General features: G+C 40.8%; 3 protein-coding genes across 6 annotated transcripts in view; all 3 read left to right on the top strand.

The window, feature by feature from the left end:
- Nucleotides 1–107: 107 nt before the first annotated feature.
- On the top strand, nt 108–2,198 carry pus1 (pseudouridine synthase 1). Its single transcript, XM_058056595.1, has 6 exons — nt 108–485; nt 560–777; nt 848–985; nt 1,054–1,156; nt 1,241–1,941; nt 2,012–2,198. Exons 1-6 carry the CDS (start codon nt 422–424, stop codon nt 2,042–2,044), a joined length of 1,257 nt encoding a protein of 418 aa, XP_057912578.1. The 5' UTR covers nt 108–421; the 3' UTR covers nt 2,045–2,198.
- A 200-nt stretch (nt 2,199–2,398) lies between these two features.
- Nucleotides 2,399–7,841, top strand: noc4l (nucleolar complex associated 4 homolog). The gene is made up of 15 exons (XM_058056592.1): nt 2,399–2,641; nt 2,729–2,849; nt 2,933–3,039; nt 3,109–3,216; nt 3,306–3,443; nt 3,509–3,611; nt 3,675–3,709; nt 3,780–3,830; nt 3,905–4,016; nt 4,105–4,165; nt 6,330–6,440; nt 6,510–6,673; nt 6,749–6,831; nt 6,907–7,020; nt 7,603–7,841. The coding sequence occupies exons 1-15, from the start codon at nt 2,489–2,491 to the stop codon at nt 7,723–7,725; spliced, it is 1,584 nt and encodes a 527-aa protein (XP_057912575.1). The 5' UTR covers nt 2,399–2,488; the 3' UTR covers nt 7,726–7,841.
- Nucleotides 7,842–9,533: 1,692 nt separating this feature from the next.
- Nucleotides 9,534–17,938, top strand: part of rimbp2a (RIMS binding protein 2a) — a 73,157-nt gene continuing 64,752 nt past the window's right edge. For 3 of the 4 annotated variants that reach the window (XM_058056584.1, XM_058056583.1, XM_058056581.1), the window contains exons 1-3: nt 9,535–9,607; nt 10,778–10,854; nt 13,060–13,197. In XM_058056584.1, the coding sequence (XP_057912567.1) occupies nt 13,066–13,197 (132 nt within the window). In that variant the 5' untranslated portion in view covers nt 9,535–9,607; nt 10,778–10,854; nt 13,060–13,065. Of the gene's footprint in view, nt 9,608–10,777; nt 10,855–13,059; nt 13,198–17,938 lie in introns of all 4 variants that reach the window. The other variant, XM_058056580.1, reaches the window with a different exon arrangement.

Raw genomic sequence — 17,938 nt, 5'->3', positions numbered from 1 at the left:
ACATGTTTCTGCAATGTTTCTGGATTCTGCTCACCATCATGGCGGCCAAACCCGTAATAGGAAAGTGGAATGGCCGTCTCTTGTTAACGTTACACTCCTTGGTACATGTTTGTGACTGTCAAAGTCACGCGATAACAAAACAGTGTCGCGATATTTACATCTCTGGGATCAGAGTTGACTCTGCTGTCCATGTGCGTGGATAGTAGCATCAATTAAACGACGTGTACACAACATTTCTAAGTTATTTAAGATTGTACCGAGTATATTTTGAGTTAAGGGGATACTTTTTCTTGCTCGACACAGGTTAAACATTTGTTAACATCGTTGTTTGGTTTGGTTTTGTAGCGATATATTGTGCTATTCCTTGCTAGCATCACTTGGTAGCCACAACTTCTCGTCCCTTCAGATGGCGTAAGGGGACATGTTTGTATCCAGACGGTCATTGGACGTCTTGGTTAGCAGCAGACAGACATTAGCAGCGAACGGTAAGCTTTTTTTTTAAACAGAAAATACTTAATCGTGAGAGCGCTCCAAGCAGTTAAACGTATCCTCCTGACAGGTGGTATTTTTAACACACTACTTTGCAAAATGAGCGAGGCATCTCCAAAGGAACCGACTGACAATCTATTGAAAAGATCCAAAGAGGAAAACGAGGTGGTTCAAACCAACAAAAGACTCAAAACGGGGGGAGAAAACGCAGAGGATGAAAAGCGATACCCCAAAAAGAAAGTGGTCCTCCTCATGGCATACTGCGGGAAGGGATACTATGGAATGCAGGTACAGTATGCAACAACACTCAGCTCACTACTCCATCTGTGTTTACTTAAGTATATGCTTTTTTATTTAGAGAAATCCTGGAAATACTCAATTCAGGACAATAGAAGATGATCTTGTTGCAGCGCTTGTTAATTCTGGCTGCATTCCTGAAAACCATGGTGATGAGATGAAGAAGATGTCTTTCCAAAGATGTGCGCGGACTGATAAGGTATGGTGGGTTCGTGCTCAGAGACATGGCTTCAGCCGAAGTATTCAGTGTCAGGACATACTCTTTAGGGGGTGTCTGCGGCCGGTCAAGTGGTCTCTCTCAAGGTGCGGCTGATTGACGACATTGTTGAAAAAATCAACGAGCATCTTCCACTTCAAATTAGAATCCTTGGTGAGATTGATTTGATCCTTATTTTGTGTTGCAATTGTCTTTTTACAATATTAATTGGAGTGTCTTGGCTTATTTGACCTGCAGGTCTGAAGCGAGTGACTCAAGGCTTCAACTCGAAAAACAAATGCGATGCTCGCACTTACTCCTACATGCTCCCAACAGTGGCCTTTTCTCCTAAAGACTATGACACAGCCAACTTGTCCGCCTTCCGCCTGGATCCGGAAACACTTGGACGAGTCAACCTCCTGTTTGCGCGCTACAAGGGAACCCACAACTTCCACAACTTCACATCTCAGAAGGCGCCAAGCGACCCCAGCGCTCGACGTTACATCATGGACATGTCTTGCGGAGAGCCTTTCGTGCTCAGTGATGCCGAATTTGCTGTCATCAAGGTGCAAGGCCAGAGCTTCATGATGCATCAAATCCGCAAGATGATCGGCTTGGTGATCGCCGTTATTAAAGGATACGCGCCGGAGGACGTCATGGAGCGGAGCTGGGGGCAGGAGAAGGTGGATGTGCCCAAAGCGCCGGGACTTGGTTTGGTCCTGGAGAGGGTCCACTTCGACAGGTACAACAAGCGCTTTGGCGGGGATGGCCTACACGAGCGCCTGGAATGGGACAACGAGGAGGAAGCTATCAAGGCCTTCAAGGAGGCTCACATCTATCCCACCATTGTGGAGACGGAGTGTCAGGAGGGTTCCATGCTCAGCTGGATGGCCACACTGCCCATACATGACTTTCACGGCACAGCCACGGAAACACAGAACAATAAGGAACACACACAGGTAGCTAGGAAGTCACAAAATAATGATGATGCATTTATTCTTAATGTGGCTTCTTTTTTTTTTCTTCCAGGACGATGCAGATGATGCAAATGATTCTGATTGAGAAGACCTGCTGATTATTTTTATTTTTTTTTACATGTAAACAAATTTCAAATTGCTTATCATTTTTAAGTTGTGAAAAAGTGGTTTCTTTTACACAGGTGACACATTTTATCGTGCATATTAAAACAATAAAATCCATTATTTTCATTCGTAAATCTATTGTATTAACCTGTTTATTAATCGGAAAGAAAAATATTGTTAGTTTATGCAATTTACGGTTTAAAAACACTGCTTCCCCACGCAGCTTAACTGGTACTTCAATGCCTTCAGTTCTACAAATGACCTATGGGTGGCAGTAAGGCCATGCTATATAGTCAGTAGAAGAAGAGAAAGCCATTCGTCCAGGTCAATCATCAAAACCTGCAGTAACAAGAACGGACTGAGGGAGGCGGTAAATCCTCCTTATGCGTCGAGCCTAACGAACAGAAGAAGAATTATTTCAATCATGGCGCCCCCCAGGAAACGCAACGTGAAGCTTGGAAATCCCGCAGAACCACGCATAAAAGCAGCGAAACTAGACTTAAACAGCATAGTCGAGGGCATACTTAGTAGCAGGAAAAACGCCAATGACGTTTTTGACATATTTGATCTTCTCCAGGTAACTATATAACCCTGTTATGTTTGAGCGAGCACTAGAATTTTGCTAGCAAATGAACTCAATGGAAATATTTGTGTCTTCTTGCAGTCAGAAAATGAGAAAGATGTTGTTAGTGCTGTCGATGCGTGCGGCAATTTGTTTAGTGCACTGCTGGAGAGAAAAAAGCTCCACAAGGGCAAACTACCAGAAGAGGAGGAGGCGCTGAGCGGTCAGTTCAACATTTGCATGTCATGTCCCATTCGCCACCGCCAATAAACGTGCAAATATGTTTGTGTGCATCAACTGTTTAAGGTACATACAATGCAGAAGACAAATATAAGATATTTATGAGACACCGTTACAACGACTGCATGGAGATGCTGCTTGAACACCTTTGCCACGAACTTCACGATGTCCAGGTAGGTTTGAACAGGGATGAAAGAAGAGAAGAAGTCAATGAAATGGACTATTGTGTCGTTCAAATATAGGTGGCCTCCCTGTGCTGCTTAATGAAGTTTGCAGCGGCACAAGGACAGCATCCTCTGGAGGACTTGGACTGGAGTGAGCATTTTACTTTCCCCAGGGAACTCCTGCAGGTATTTTCAGTGGTTAACCTCTGCAAGTCTGCATAAAAGTCTGCACTTTTATGGTTTGGAGCAGTAAAACTCTTACGTGTCTGGGTCAGGCGGTGGTGGACAGACTCCTCTCCCGAACCACGGACAAGTCTCTGTTGATCTCCAGGTTCCAGGAGTTCCTGGAGAAGGAGGACGTACGCTATTACGTCATGAGCTCCATCCGGGAGAACATGGGCAAAAGCAAAGGGGTAAGTTGAAGTTGGTTTGTCCCGTTGTGTAGCGTTTAGGATCATACTACAGTTGTTCTTCTCAGGAAGTGATTCCTGTGTACCAGAACAACGTGTGCACGCTCATGTGCAACATCACCATGCCAAAGGAGGAGGCGGAGCTCTCCAACTTTATGGTCAAACAGGAAGGTGAGACTCGTATTATTCAATCACGATTGCAATGACCGTGACCTCCATGTGCTCTTGTTCCAGCTAAGCACGAAGACTGGAAGGCTGCTAAGCTACTTGTACGTAAACGCTTCTTGTGTTATAACACCACCGGTAGGGATGTTGTTTCAGTTGTGGTTTTTCTCGCAGGAACACAAGAGAACCTTTGAGAGGATGTGGCTTGGTTTCCTCAAGTTTAAGGTAGTGTAATATGCGTAAAAATGTACACATTCTCACAGATCTGAGTGCTTATCTCATCACTTCCTTACGTCCAGTTGCCGACCAGTATGTACAAAAAGATCCTGGTCATCCTCCATGACTCCATTTTGCCACACATGAGCAAACCTACACTCATGATTGACTTCCTGACCGCGGCGTATGATGTTGGTATGTTTACGGTGTTTGAGCCAACCTTTGGTGCAACCATGTGTGTAAGGACGTCATACAACATCACCAACTATGCCTGTCTGGATAGGTGGAGCCATCAGCCTGTTGGCCCTGAATGGACTTTTTGTCCTAATACATCAACACAACTTGTGAGTACCGTTGGCATGACGCAGTGGAACCTGCTAATGCCGACAACCCGTCTATACCGACAAACTCGTCAAGCCCCAGTCCGGTCTTATGAGGGCAAGGACCTAAATGAAAATAGGACCGTTTATTTCTACTTCCTGATTATCATCACCAAGCAGCATGAAACTAGTGAAATTCCGGTCTTCACAGACCATCGCAGAGTCAGTCAAACTTGTGTATCGTTAAAGTCGTTAAAACTCAGCTTTGGGGGAGCATCGGTGAGTCAGTGAAACTCGAGTCTTCGTGGAGTATCCGTGAGTCAGTGAAATTGGAGTCTTCATAAACCCGTGAATCGGTGAAACTAGATTCTTCATCATTTATCAATGAGTCAGGGAAAATTGAATCTTCATCGAGTACTCTTGAGTCAGTGAAACTCAAGTCTTCATGGAGTCCACGTGACTTGGGGAAATTTGTCTTCGTCAACACAGTGAAACCCGACTCTGTGTCAAGTTCACTCTTTTGACTCTGTCAGTGGAGCTCGACAATTTTTTCGAGCTGCTGTGAGTCAGTGAAACTCGAGTCGTCATCGAGCACCCATGAGTCAGTGATACTTGAGTCGTTGTCCAACCCTGCGTCATGCAACCCAGTCCACGATCAGCAGCATTGAGTCAGTAAAGTAACCCGAGAGTCAGTGGAATGCAAGTTTCAGTCAAACAGTCAGTGAACCTGGGGTCTTCAACACGTAAGTCTGTGAAACTCGAGCCTTCATCGAGCATCCACGACTCGAAACTAGAGTTTTTGTCGACCTGTGAGTGAAACTGGAGTCTTCGTTGAGCACATGCAAGTTAGTTTCATTTGAGTCTTTGTCAACACAGTGAAACTTGAGTCTTCGTCAAGTACCCGTGAGTTGATGAAACTTGAGTCTTTTTCAATCACTCGTAAGTCATTGGAACTTGTGCGTCAACTCGTCAGTGAAACTAAAATTTTTGTCGACTTGTGAGTGAAACTGGAGTCTTCGTTGAGCACATGTTAGTTTAGTTAGTTTAATTTTAGTCTTTTTGAATAGAGTTAAACTTGAGTCTTCGTCAAGCACTCGTAAGTCATTGGAACTCGTGCGTCAACTCGTCAGTGAAACTCGAGTCTTCGCCGAACATCCACGAGTCAGGGAAACTCGAGTTTTTGTCGACTTGTGAGTGAAACTGGAGTCTTCGTTGAGCACATGCAAGTTAGTTTAATTTGAGTCTTTGTCAATAGAGTTAAACTTGAGTCTTCGTCAAGCACTCGTAAGTCATTGTAACTTGTGCAACTCATGAGTCGGTGAAACTCGAGTCTTCGTTGAGCATCCACAAGTCAGTGAAACTCGAGTTTTTGTCGACTTGTGAGTGAAACTGGAGTCTTCGTTGAGCACATGCAAGTTAGTTTAATTTGAGTCTTTGTCAATAGAGTTAAACTTGAGTCTTCGTCAAGCACTCGTAAGTCATTGGAACTTGTGCATCAACGCATGAGTCTGTGAAACTCGAGCCTTCATCGAGCATCCACGAGTCAGTGAGACTCGAATTTTTGTCGACTTCTGAGTGAAACTGGTGTCTTCGTTGTGCACATGTGAGTTAGTTTCATTTGACTCTTTGTCAACACAGTGAAACTTGAGTCTTCGTAAAGTACCCATGAGTTGATGAAACTTGAGTCTTCAAGCACTTATAAGTCTTTGGAGCTTGTGCGTCAACTTGTGAGTCAGTGCAACCCGAGTCTTCGTTGAGCATCCATGAGTCGGTGAAACTCGAGTTTTTGTCGACTTGTGAGTGAAACTGGAGTCTTCGTTGCGCACATGTGAGTTAGTTTCATTTGAGTCTTCGTCAAGTACCCGCGAGTTGATGTAACTTTTGAGTCTTCTTCACACACTCGTGAGTCAGTGAAACTCAAGTCTTTGTTGAGTGTCCATGAGACAGTGAAACTGGAGTCGTCAAACCGTGAGTCAGTGAAAGTCCAGTCTTCGTCAACTACCAGTGAGTCATGTACAACTGAATCGTTCGTTCACGTATAAACGGACAAGCAACGATTATTTTCCTTTTCAGTTGCGTGGATAAGCTCTTATGTCTTGGTTAGCCAATGGGAGGGGCATGGAGCTAAGCGGGTTCCACTGAATCGTATTCTTGTGGTGGATCCCACCTGAATTACTCTTTATTCCAGAGATTATCCGGACTTCTATAAGAAACTTTATAATCTGCTGGACCCATCCATCTTCCACGTGAAGTACAGAGCTCGCTTTTTCCACTTGGCCAATCTCTTCCTGAGTTCCAGGTAAGCCCGTTCCGATGAAACCTGAACCCATGAAAACGTTACGTGACTTTGTGTGTTTGAACCGGGCAGTCACCTGCCGCTGTACCTCGTGGCCGCCTTTGCCAAACGTCTGGCCCGCCTGGCCCTCACAGCACCGCCCACGGCGCTCCTCATCGTGCTGCCCTTGATCTACAACCTCATCCGCCGCCACCCGTCCTGCCGGGTCCTCATTCACGAGCCGAGCGCAGACGACGGTAACGCAGTAGTTAGATTGATGTGAAGTCCGGAAAGAAACGACTGTGAGTTTTTGTGTTTTCCCACAATAACAGAGCCTTTGAAAGACCCTTACCTCATGGATGAGGAAGACCCTGCTCAGTGCTGCGCCTCCAAGAGCAGCCTGTGGGAAATAAAGGTCAGTAGGGCACCGTTGCAAAACCTAAAAGTAACGTTAGCAGATGAAATGGCTCAATATAGTCCTTTTGTGCAGACGCTGCAGAGACATTACCACCCGGATGTGGCCAAAAAAGCCATGTTGATCAACAAGCCGCTGTCCCAGCAGGAGGATGACATCAGCGAGCTGTTGGAGACCACGACATATGAGGTGATGGGACGCTTCCAAACTTGTCTCTGATCATTTTATGTACAGTCGTCTCTCGCTACACCACGGTTCCAACACCCTCTTTCAAGTAATAAATTCATAAATCATGCATATTAGTATAAAAAATCATTTAAGTAAATTGTGTGGATTTTTTTCCCCCAAATTAAGCATTTTTAAGCTTAAAAATGTCGAAATGAACTAAAAATCAAACCCAGTGTAAGCCATAAAGATCACCATTCAACTTGTGAATGTAGTATTCTATATTGATATCTGAACAGGTACAATAATAGCATAATCATAATTTATAATAACACATGGCACTATGGCAGCCGTAGAACACAACAAGCTAATACTCTGAACCCCCGACATCACTTCTAGTCCCCTGCAAGGTAACCTGTTTAAACTATAGGGGTGTTATTTCATGTCTAGAGGGCTCTAATGTTTAAAAAAAACTTACTAAGACAATTGTAAACAGGTTTTCTATGTCCGGAACCAATTAACGAGGGATTACTGTACATCGGTTTGGTTACATGACTCGTCGATTTGGTCACATGACTTGTTGACCCCCCCCGTCTGTCCACTCAGCTGATGGAGAAGGACTTGAAGCCGTCGTCCGCCAAGCGCGTGCCGCTGGAGTTTGAGACGGCCACACAGCTGCTGCCGAAGGGGGGCAGGGATGTGATGGGGCACCACTTCTGTCTGGAGTGACAACGTGGCGCGTCAGTCCAATCACGTTGTTTGTAGAATTTCTGATACGAGTAAAAGTGTTCTTTTGTACCCAAATGTGATGTTTCTATCTGACCTACTCAATTAAAGACATTTGAAAGGACAGAAACTGTCAGCAAAAGTGTTTTTTCTTCATGCTCACAAGCATAGCATAACTTCCTGGGTTGTTTCCATGACTCAAATAACCCCCCCCCTCCCTACCCCATCTTGTTTCTTCCTCTTGTTAAATTTGCCATATGGACTCACAGCAGGAGGCCTTTGGCGACAAGAACCGAAAATTCCGACTTCGGGTATCAAAAAGAGCAAGTCAATGGGGCGATGCTTTCCAAAAACTCTGCTGAGGCGCACATTCAGTCCTCAGGCGCTGGTAGAATAATACATTTTTAAAATAACCGCTTTTGGACAAGCAAGATGGACACATGCCAATTTGAAGAAGGTGAGGCTCCAGCATCAACATCATGATGAGGCAGCTGCGGAAGGGTAAGCATACCCCAAGATCTACATTCTGTATTAGCATGGTATTAGTATCTCATTGTGGGCATGGGTATGGGTATGGGTGTTCAAACCTTTTTGAACCATATTGAAAAATAAAAGGCTCTAACTTTGACATTTTGTAAAGTAATATATGTAGATTTGCTAAGAAGTTGGAGACAAAACTCAGCTTTGTCATATTGGTGAAAAGGCGTATTAATATAAACTACTCTCCCCCCCCCCCCCCCCCCATTTTTTCTGTTTTTTATTTAATTTTCAAAATATTTACATTTCTTCATAAATAATTGTATTTTTAAATAGTATGATTTTAGTATTTTAACTTTATTTCTATATTATAACATTTTCCCATAATGACTTCCAAAAATATGTATATAGTTTTTCTTTAATATTTCATATATGTGACTAAAGTGACATTATTTTTCCTTACAAGTAACACGTTTACTCTTGTAAAATAGCAACTTGTTTATTTTTATTTTAGTCTCAAGAAATGAAAACTGATTTATGAAAATAAAAATACTGAAAATGTTTTTATTTTTTTCCGCAATGTAAATTTCCAAAAATTACCAATTCATTTTCCTCTCCTCTATTCAAGACATTATTTTTCCTCAATTTGTTTTGTCTTAGTATTTTGATTTTATTCTTGCAAAATTTGTATTTTTTTGTATTATTCATTCATTTTCTACCGCTTTTTCCTCACGAGGGGCGCGGGGGTGCTGGAGCCTATCCCAGCTGTCTTTGGCTGAGAGGCGGGGTACACCCTGGACTGGTGGCCAGCCAATCACAGGGCACATATAGACAAACAACCATTCACACTCACATTCATACCTATGGACAATTTGGAGTGGCCAATTAACCTAGAATGTTTTTGGAATGTGGGAGGAAACCGGAGTACCCGGAGAAAACCCACGCATGCACGGGGAGAACATGCAAACTCCACACAGAGATGGCCGAGGGTGGAATTGAACCCTGGTCTCCTAGCTGTGAGGTTTGCGCACTAACCACTCGACCGCCGTGCCACCCTTTAATCGGCTTCGGCTGAATTGAACTTGATGATAGGACACCTTATGACTATTTAGGACTTCTTTAACGACAAAACAAACGACTGCTCCTTTCCTCTCTCTGTTCCATTTCTCTTCTCCCGCGGTTCTTATCCGTGTTGTATCTTGAAGCAAATCTCCCACAAAGCAGGATGACATAAAGAGGGATTTGGCAAGCGGCAGATAAATATAATTGAAATTGTGTTAGAGTTGAAAGTAATCCTCTGTTATGTAACGGTGTGGAGTGGAGTGGAGCTCGGCGCTGGTGCAAAGCATCAGTCCCTGCAGAATGGTGTGCCTGGAAGGGAGCGAGATGCTACCGTGTGTGTTTGCATGTAAGTGAAAAGCCACTCTTGTTTACTGGCTACATGACGTGTGTTTTGTCATTGTTGTACTTTATATGCAGTATATAGGAAGTAATACGTGGTTTCAGGTCAACACGAGGAGTCTTGGAATTAAGTTTTGAGCAAAGTTTTTCCAGCGATGGCCAACATCAAGTTATATACCGTATATTTCTAAAAAATAATATATATATATACTATTAATGTCATATTTACTCTTTGCTCTTTTTTTCAAAAATATTTCACCTTTAAATACATTTTCCTTATTATTATTAAAACATGCTAGGTTAATTAGCGACTCCAAATTGTGAGTGTATGAATATGAATGTGAGTGTGAATGGTTGTTTGTCTATATGTGCCCTGTGATTGGCTGGCCACCAGTCCAGGGTGTACCCCGCCTCTCGCCCGAAATACAGCTGGGATAGGCTCCAACACCCCCGCGACCCTCATGAGGATTATTTTTTAATTCCCGTAGTGTTTTTACTTAATTTGTTTACAAATCTTATACAACCTAAAATATATTTCATATCTGAACTCTATGCTACTGAAATCATAATATTACAAGTTCATTGTAATTTTGGGATTTTTTTCCTTAATAAGAATTAAATTTTTTTGGTGATATTTTGACTTTATTCTCATAAAAATACAGCATTTTTTCCCCCAACTATTTTAACTTCGTTTTGGTAAATATTTTCTCATATTTCTGAATTTATTCCCATAAATTGGTAACTGCAATCTATATTTCCAAAATGTATGAAATATGTTAATTGTCTTGTTTCTCATAATATCACAATTTTTTCTTTAACTTTTCAACTTTATGTTCCACTAAAATTTAATAATTTTCCCTCAAAATATTAGGTCATTATTCTCACATAATCAATTAAAATGTTTTGTCATTTTTCCTTTTCATATTTTCAATGTATTTTGGTAAAATTAATACAGATTTAAATATTTTTGCTGTGTTTAAAAACAAACAAACAAAAAACATCCGTCCGAGCCACACTGAATATTCTGCTGCCCTAATTTAAGCAACTACTACAACTGCTACTATCTGAATACTACTACAATTATTGTATTTTACTTTTTTGCATTTTTGCATGGCTGCTTGTTGCTAGGCAAACATGAGGAATAACAATTCAAATACTTTTTGTGTTATTTTTACAGTATATGAGGCAGCCAAGGCTGTGCCCCCCCAGTATGACAAGTCAGCAAAAAGACGTGTTGTGTGACCACTTCATCAGGTAATTATAAACGTTTGTGTTTCCTTGACAATCGTGGGCAGGCATTACAGGGGCATGCTAAGGGAGCACAGGTACCATAAATCAGAAAAATAAATTCACCTTGAATATAAAATAGTTATTACTTCAATTTGGGGTACGGGTATTGCATTTCTGATTTTTTTTTGTATTTTTAGTTTGTTAATTGAGTGACATTGTGTACAATTAGCATGTGAAATATCTTCCTCGGGAAGTGAATGCTTAGAAGTGAGGTCAGGGGAACATCACAGGCAGGAGAAAAAGGAACGCAGTACAGGTAATCATGCTTTGTTGGAGTGTTTTTGAAAAAATGATGGTTATCCGAGGTATTTTTAATCCATCTTCTACCGCGGGGGCAGCACTCTAAGCAGAGAAGGAAGCGGAACCACAATCCATCCATCTATTTTCTATGCCGCTTATCCTCACTAGGTTCACGGGGGGTATGCTGGAGCCTATCCCAGCTGACTCTGGGCGAGAGGCGGGGTACACCCTAGACTGGTGGCCAGCCAATCACAGGGCACATATAGACAAACAACCATTCACACTCACATTCATACCTATGGACAATTTGGAGTCGCTAATTAACCTAGCATGTTTTTGGAAAGTGGGAGGAAACCGGATCAGCAAAACCATATCAATGTTATCGGATTTGTCGGTATCATGTCATGATTCCCTCATATCGACCTGATAAGTTTGTTGACACGTCTTCTAAATGTAAGATTTTGTCAGTTAATAACAAAGCGTATATGAATTGTTATGGCTTATGTTTGCCTAGCAATATGCAGCCATTATTATCAAATTAAAAGTTGAAAAAGTCAACCCAACAGGGCAGGAGAATATTCAGTGTGGCTTGGGGGCCAATTCCACATGGCAGCTGTTTTTTTTTTTTCCCAAAAATATTTAAATCTGTATTAATTTTACCGGAATACATTGAAAATATTAAAAGGAAAAATGACAAACATTTTAATTGATTATGTGAGAATAATGACTTAATATTTTAAGGGACATTTTTTTTTCATTTTAGTGGAAAATAAAGTTGAAAAGTTAAAGAAAAAGTACAAAGTTGTAATATTATGAGAAACAAGACAATTAATATATTTCATACATTTTGGAAATATAGATTGCGGTTACCAATCTATGGTAATACATTCAGAAATACGAGTAGATATTTACAAAAAGGAAGTCAAAATAGTTGGAAAAAAACAGCTGTATTTTTATGAGAATAAAGTCAAAATATTAACAAAAAAAACATAATTCTTATTAAGGAAAAAATCCCAAATTTACAATGAACTTGTAATATTATAATTTCAGTAGCATAGAGTTCAGATATGAAATATATTTTAAGTTGTATGAGATTTGTAAACAAATTAAGTAAAAACAAAATAAAATAAAATAAAATAAAATAAAATAAAATAAAATAAAATAAAATAAAATAAAATAAAATAAAATAAAATAAAATAAAATAAAATAAAATAAAATAAAATAAAATAAAATAAAATAAAATAAAATAAAATAAAATAAAATAAAATAAAATAAAATAAAATAAAATAAAATAAAATAAAATAAAAACACTATGGGAATAAAAAATATTCATTCATTCATTTTCTACCGCTTATCCTCCCAAGAGTCGCAGGGGGTGCTGGAGCCTGGACTGGTGGCCAGCCAAATCACAGGGCACATATAGACAAACAACCATTCACACTCACCTTCATACCTATGGACAATTTGGAGTCGCTAATTAACCTAGCATGTTTTTGGAATGTGGGAGGAAACCGGAGTACCCGGAGAAAACCCACGCATGCACGGGAGAACATGCAAACTCCACACAGAGATGCCCAAGGGGGGACTTGAACTCAGGTCTCTTAGCTGTGAGGCCTGCGTGCTAACTACTTGGCCCAGTGAATCATTGCTTTGTAAAAAAAAATAATAATAAAAAAAATAAAGTCACCACAGTACCCTCTGCTGGACTTTGCCAGTATTGCAGACTGCTACTGATTCAACATAATGCATTCACTTACAATGTAACAATGCATTAAATATACTGTATATGCAGTATATACAGTACAGTATTACTACAGTATGTGCCTGCAGATTGTTGGTGATGACGCCTTTTTCATGATGACTCATGTGTGTGTGTGTGTGTGTGTGTGTGTGTGTGTATTTTGGGTGGTGTTATGTGCATTGTGTCAGGTGATAATGCGGGATCACACGTCCGGTGCTAATGTGGAGGAGCTGCTGAGACACTCTCAGATGGAGTTGCAGTGGATCCAGAGACAGCTGACTACGATCAATGCCAGGAACCATCAGCACGTACACAGCAAGGCCAAGGTAGTACAGCAGTGCTAGAAGTACTATATTATATAGGATAAGTGGTAGAAAATGAATGAATGTTTTTAATTCCCATAGTGTTTTTATTTTATTTTATTTTATTTTATTTTATTTTATTTTATTTTATTTTATTTTATTTTATTTTATTTTATTTTATTTTATTTTATTTTATTTTATTTTATTTTATTTTATTTTATTTTATTTTATTTTATTTTATTTTATTTTATTTTATATAAGTATACTATACTGCAGGTAGCCTATTAGTTAGTAAATAGGCCATTGTTTGTTAGTGGTAATAATGCAAGGTGATGCAACATTAAAGATACAGACATCCAAAGTTGAGGCTAACGTTCCGGCTTGACTATGTAATGACTCTTGGCACTTTGGCATTTTCCCGACTTAAAGGGCCGTATTTCCAGGCCTCCATCTGCTCCGTAAAATCCCTGACTCTTACACGGCTCCGTGTCACGCCTGAAGATAATGCGTCTAGAGCAAGCGAGCAAGGAAGGGAGGGAGGAAGGAAGGGAACAGGCGGCGAGTGTGCGTCGCTAGGCAACAGAGTGGAACAGAGTGTACGTTGCTGCTGCTGCTGTTGCTGCTTTTCTCTTCTCGCTCACGCACACTTTATAGTGTCCTCCTTTCCTTCTGTCCTCTCTCCTCAAAGCTGCCATGATGATTTTATTCAACAACAATCTGGACTTTGTTTAGATTCTCTTTGTCGCACACAAGTGGGGGCGTCCCTCTCCAAGTCGGATGTCGGCTTGGGGGCGTGGTTTTGTCCACATTGGTGACCCCGACATGCCCCCGAGTGTCCGCCCCAATACGATCACAGGCATGGCTCTTTGGGTGCGTCAACAAATGAACTTCTTGTTTGACTGACCAATATTTCAGGACTCGTGTAGGGTGATATTTAGCAAAAGAGCAAATGTTATGATCTCACACCCCTTCACGTCCAAGCCGCTGTTCATAGTGTTTATGTTTTTGGCTATTACCAACAGGTACTCTACTTGTGGTATTTCATGAAGGCAAAAGGTTACACGCCTTACCTTTTAACATTTATTTCTTAAGTTTCAATGTTGGATAGCAGAGGCCTTAAGGAAGGGGTCTCAAACTCAATTTACTTGGGGGCTGGGACTGGGTGAGACTGGGCAGCATCAGGTTTTCAAAAAAACACATTTATTAAAAACAGAAAAATAAATAAACCTTGCTTTTGTTCCGATTTTCTACAAGAAAAGCTCTGATAAAACATTCCACTGTTCTCAAATATCTTAATTTTTATTTTTCTACACAAAATAAGATGAAAAATAAATAAACAAATCAAGAATAAATAAAATCAATCAATCAGTAATAAATAAATAAATATAATAATAATAATAAAACGGCAAATAATAAAAACTTAAGAAAGTTAAGTTGGTGGGTAGACAAATTATTTTTTTCAGATTAAAATGAACAAAGCATTATTAGAGCCCTGTAGACATGACAAAACACGACTATAGTCACATTAATACATTTTTTATTTACAACATATTGCGCAACTGCAGGGTCTTGAGACACATGCTAACTCGCAAACTAGAGAGCTAGCGACCTAAACGGTAGCCTTTGAGTTATTTCCTTTAAACTTAAATAGCCAAAAACTTACCACTTCCACACGGATAGGGAGGATAACTATTAAGAGTTATTTAACCTTTAACATGAACATTAATCAAACATAATAACTTTTTCTGGGTACATGATACCATACAGCATCCATATCAAACTTGCGCGGGCCGCACTAATATTAAACTTTTATATCAAGGCGGGGGCCTCAAACTAGTGTCCTGCGGGCCACATTTGGCCCGCGGGCCGCGTGTTTGAGACCCCCTGGTCTAGCATGTACGTAGAAGACCATCCATGTCAACCAACAAGTGCACATGCTCGCTGAAGCCGACGCCGAGACGGAGAGAGATATGGGTGTGTGTGTGTTCAACTGCGACGAGATGAAGGGAGCAGCCAGAGGAAAGCGTTAACGACTCCCGCCAGGAGAAGCGGCTGAGGGAACGTCCCCCCGCGTGTGACGGTGGCACCGAGCCGCCGCGAGTGTCTCGGCTCACGCTGACTTGCCGCCAGCTTTCGCTCACACTCGGCCCGCCATTAATGCCGCAGATTAGCAGAGTGAGGCTCACGCATGCAAACAGGCGGACGGACCTCCATCATGTGCCAGATTCGGACGTGACGGGGAAAGGGAGGAGAGTCGTTTGGGGACAGCCTTTAAAAGGTAGGCGTTGCATCACCGCTGTCTTTAGCTGTCGCTGCTGTGGCTAAAATAGGGAGTAGCAAGAGAGAGAGAGGATCTTCTAAGAATGGAAAGGCTCCATTGGCTCCAGGTGAATTTATTTCCAGGTCTAATGTTGCCAGCAGGGCAGCTGTGATGCGAGTGTGGCGTTCATTCACCAGATGGCGGTATGGCGATCTATTTCAATGGCCGCAAGTCACAAATATGATTTAGCCCAGGGGATGCCTGTGGATGACTGCAGGCTTGGCATCACGCACACACACACACACACACACACACACACACACACACACACAGTGTAACTACAATAACCATACCTGACATCCAGTGGAAGCATAGACAATTGTAACGACAAAGGAATATATTCTTGTCTCACTTTTGTGGAAATTTTGTCAAAATTATGACTCTACGGTCATAGAATTCCACTATGATATATTTTTTTCAATTATCTAATGTTACTTCCACTCCGGTTTCCTCCCACATTCCAAAAACATGCTAGGTTAATTGGCCACTCCAAATTGTCCATAGGTACACTTCATTCATTCTCTACCGCTTTTTCCTCACAAGGGTTGCGGGGGTGCTGGAGCCTATCCCAGCTGTCTTTGGGCGAGAGGCGGGGTACACCCTGGACTGGTGGCCAGCCAATCACAGGGCACATATAGACAAACAACCATTCACACTCACATTCATACCTATAGACAATTTGGATTCGCTAATTAACCTAGCATGTTTTTGGAATGTGGGAGGAAACCGGAGTACCCGGAGAAAACCCACGCATGCACAGGGAGAACATGCAGAGATGCCCGAGGGTGGAATTGAACCCTGGTCTCCTAGCTGTGAGGTCTGCATGCTAACCACTCGACCACCTTGCAGCCCTTTTTAGTTTTCTTGTTCAATATCTGTAGAATGCGCTGCAGTACTAGCATGGTCATAGTTAGCGTGTTAGCATTGATAGCATACTAACAGTTAGCAAATCCTCATTCTACCTATTTTATACATCAACATTAACACATGTAGATTCACCAGCGTAGATTCACATGCAATTTCTTACGAAAATTACTCTAAAAAGTAATTCAGAGTATCTGTTGACACCACTTGATTTAATACATAAATGTAATGTAAAAAATGTAATTAATTGATTTAGATAAACCTTCTAAGTTGCTAACGTTATTTTTTAAGTTATGTTCAAATAATAATGTTGGCTATTAGATGAACTTAATTTAGCATGTCATATACACTCAAATTTTATTGTTGGTAAGCTTAAAACAAAATTCAAGTTGCCATGACTTAATAAAATTAGCTTGGTAACATAATATACACACACACACACACACACACACACACACATATACGTATATATAAAGTTACTGCTACTTAAAAAGCTGTGTGCATTGTTATTATAATTAAGTAGACAACAAATTAAATGACTTTGAATAAAACGATTAAGTCAGTTGACTTAACATATTTCTTTGAGTTACGAACTTAAAAACTTGTCCCTATGACAACAATTATTCAGTAAGCATTACTTAAAATGAGCTTTGAGTGAAGAGGAAAAGCTAATTTGTGCAATGCAATATTGTTTGTTGGTTCAAAGCAATTTCAAATTAAGTTGTCATAACTAAGAAAGACTAATGGAAATTGTTGCGTTGATTTTTTTTTATTGAGGCTAAACATTTATTTTTTGAGTGTATGAATGTGAGTGTGAATGGTTGTTTGTCTATATGTGCCCTGTGATTGGCTGGCGACCAGTCCAGGGTGTACCCCGCCTCTCGCCCGAAGACAGCTGGGATAGGCTCCAGCACCCCCGCGACCCTTGTGAGGAAAAATCGGTAGAAAATGAATGAATGAATGAATAATGTTCCTTCCTTTTCGTAATATTATGACTTTAATATTTTGACTTTATTCCCATAATATTTTGACTTTCCCCGACCTAATTTTCCCCAAATATTGTTAAAATATTGTTCTCTTAGTTTCCTTCTTTGCCTCTGTTCCGGTTTCCATGCCCTTATTTTGGTAACCACTTCCTTTGTTGTTCCCTTCCGTTTTCCTTGCTCCTGCTCTTTTCACGCACCTGCTTGTAATTTCATTATCCCTATTTAGTTCAGGTGCGTGCTTTTTCTGTTGTGGCTTCATTGTGAATTGTCTTTGTGTTTGGTTTGCCTGGTATAGTTCCTGTCTGCATAGCTTAAGTGTCATTAAATTCCTTTTACCTGCATTTTGGTCCTGCTCTCTGCATCCTGGGGTCGCATCGCATAGCCCGCAAGCGCAAAGGTGACAGTTAAAACTTGTTAAAATTAAAACTATATGATGTTATATAATTTTCTTTAAAATAATTTGTTACTAATGTTACTTATTTGTTGTAAATTTTCTTTTCATAATATTATGACTTTGCTCCCATAATATTTTCCAACCTTATTTAGCAGAAACTTTGACACCCACCTGTTAAAATTACAACCATATGTTCATACC

Source organism: Doryrhamphus excisus, chromosome 19 (genome assembly GCF_030265055.1).
Source record: "Doryrhamphus excisus isolate RoL2022-K1 chromosome 19, RoL_Dexc_1.0, whole genome shotgun sequence".
Taxonomy (NCBI): Eukaryota; Metazoa; Chordata; class Actinopteri; order Syngnathiformes; family Syngnathidae; genus Doryrhamphus; species Doryrhamphus excisus.
The sequence above is the reverse complement of the archived record's forward strand: the minus strand, read 5'-3'. Positions and strand labels throughout refer to the sequence as shown.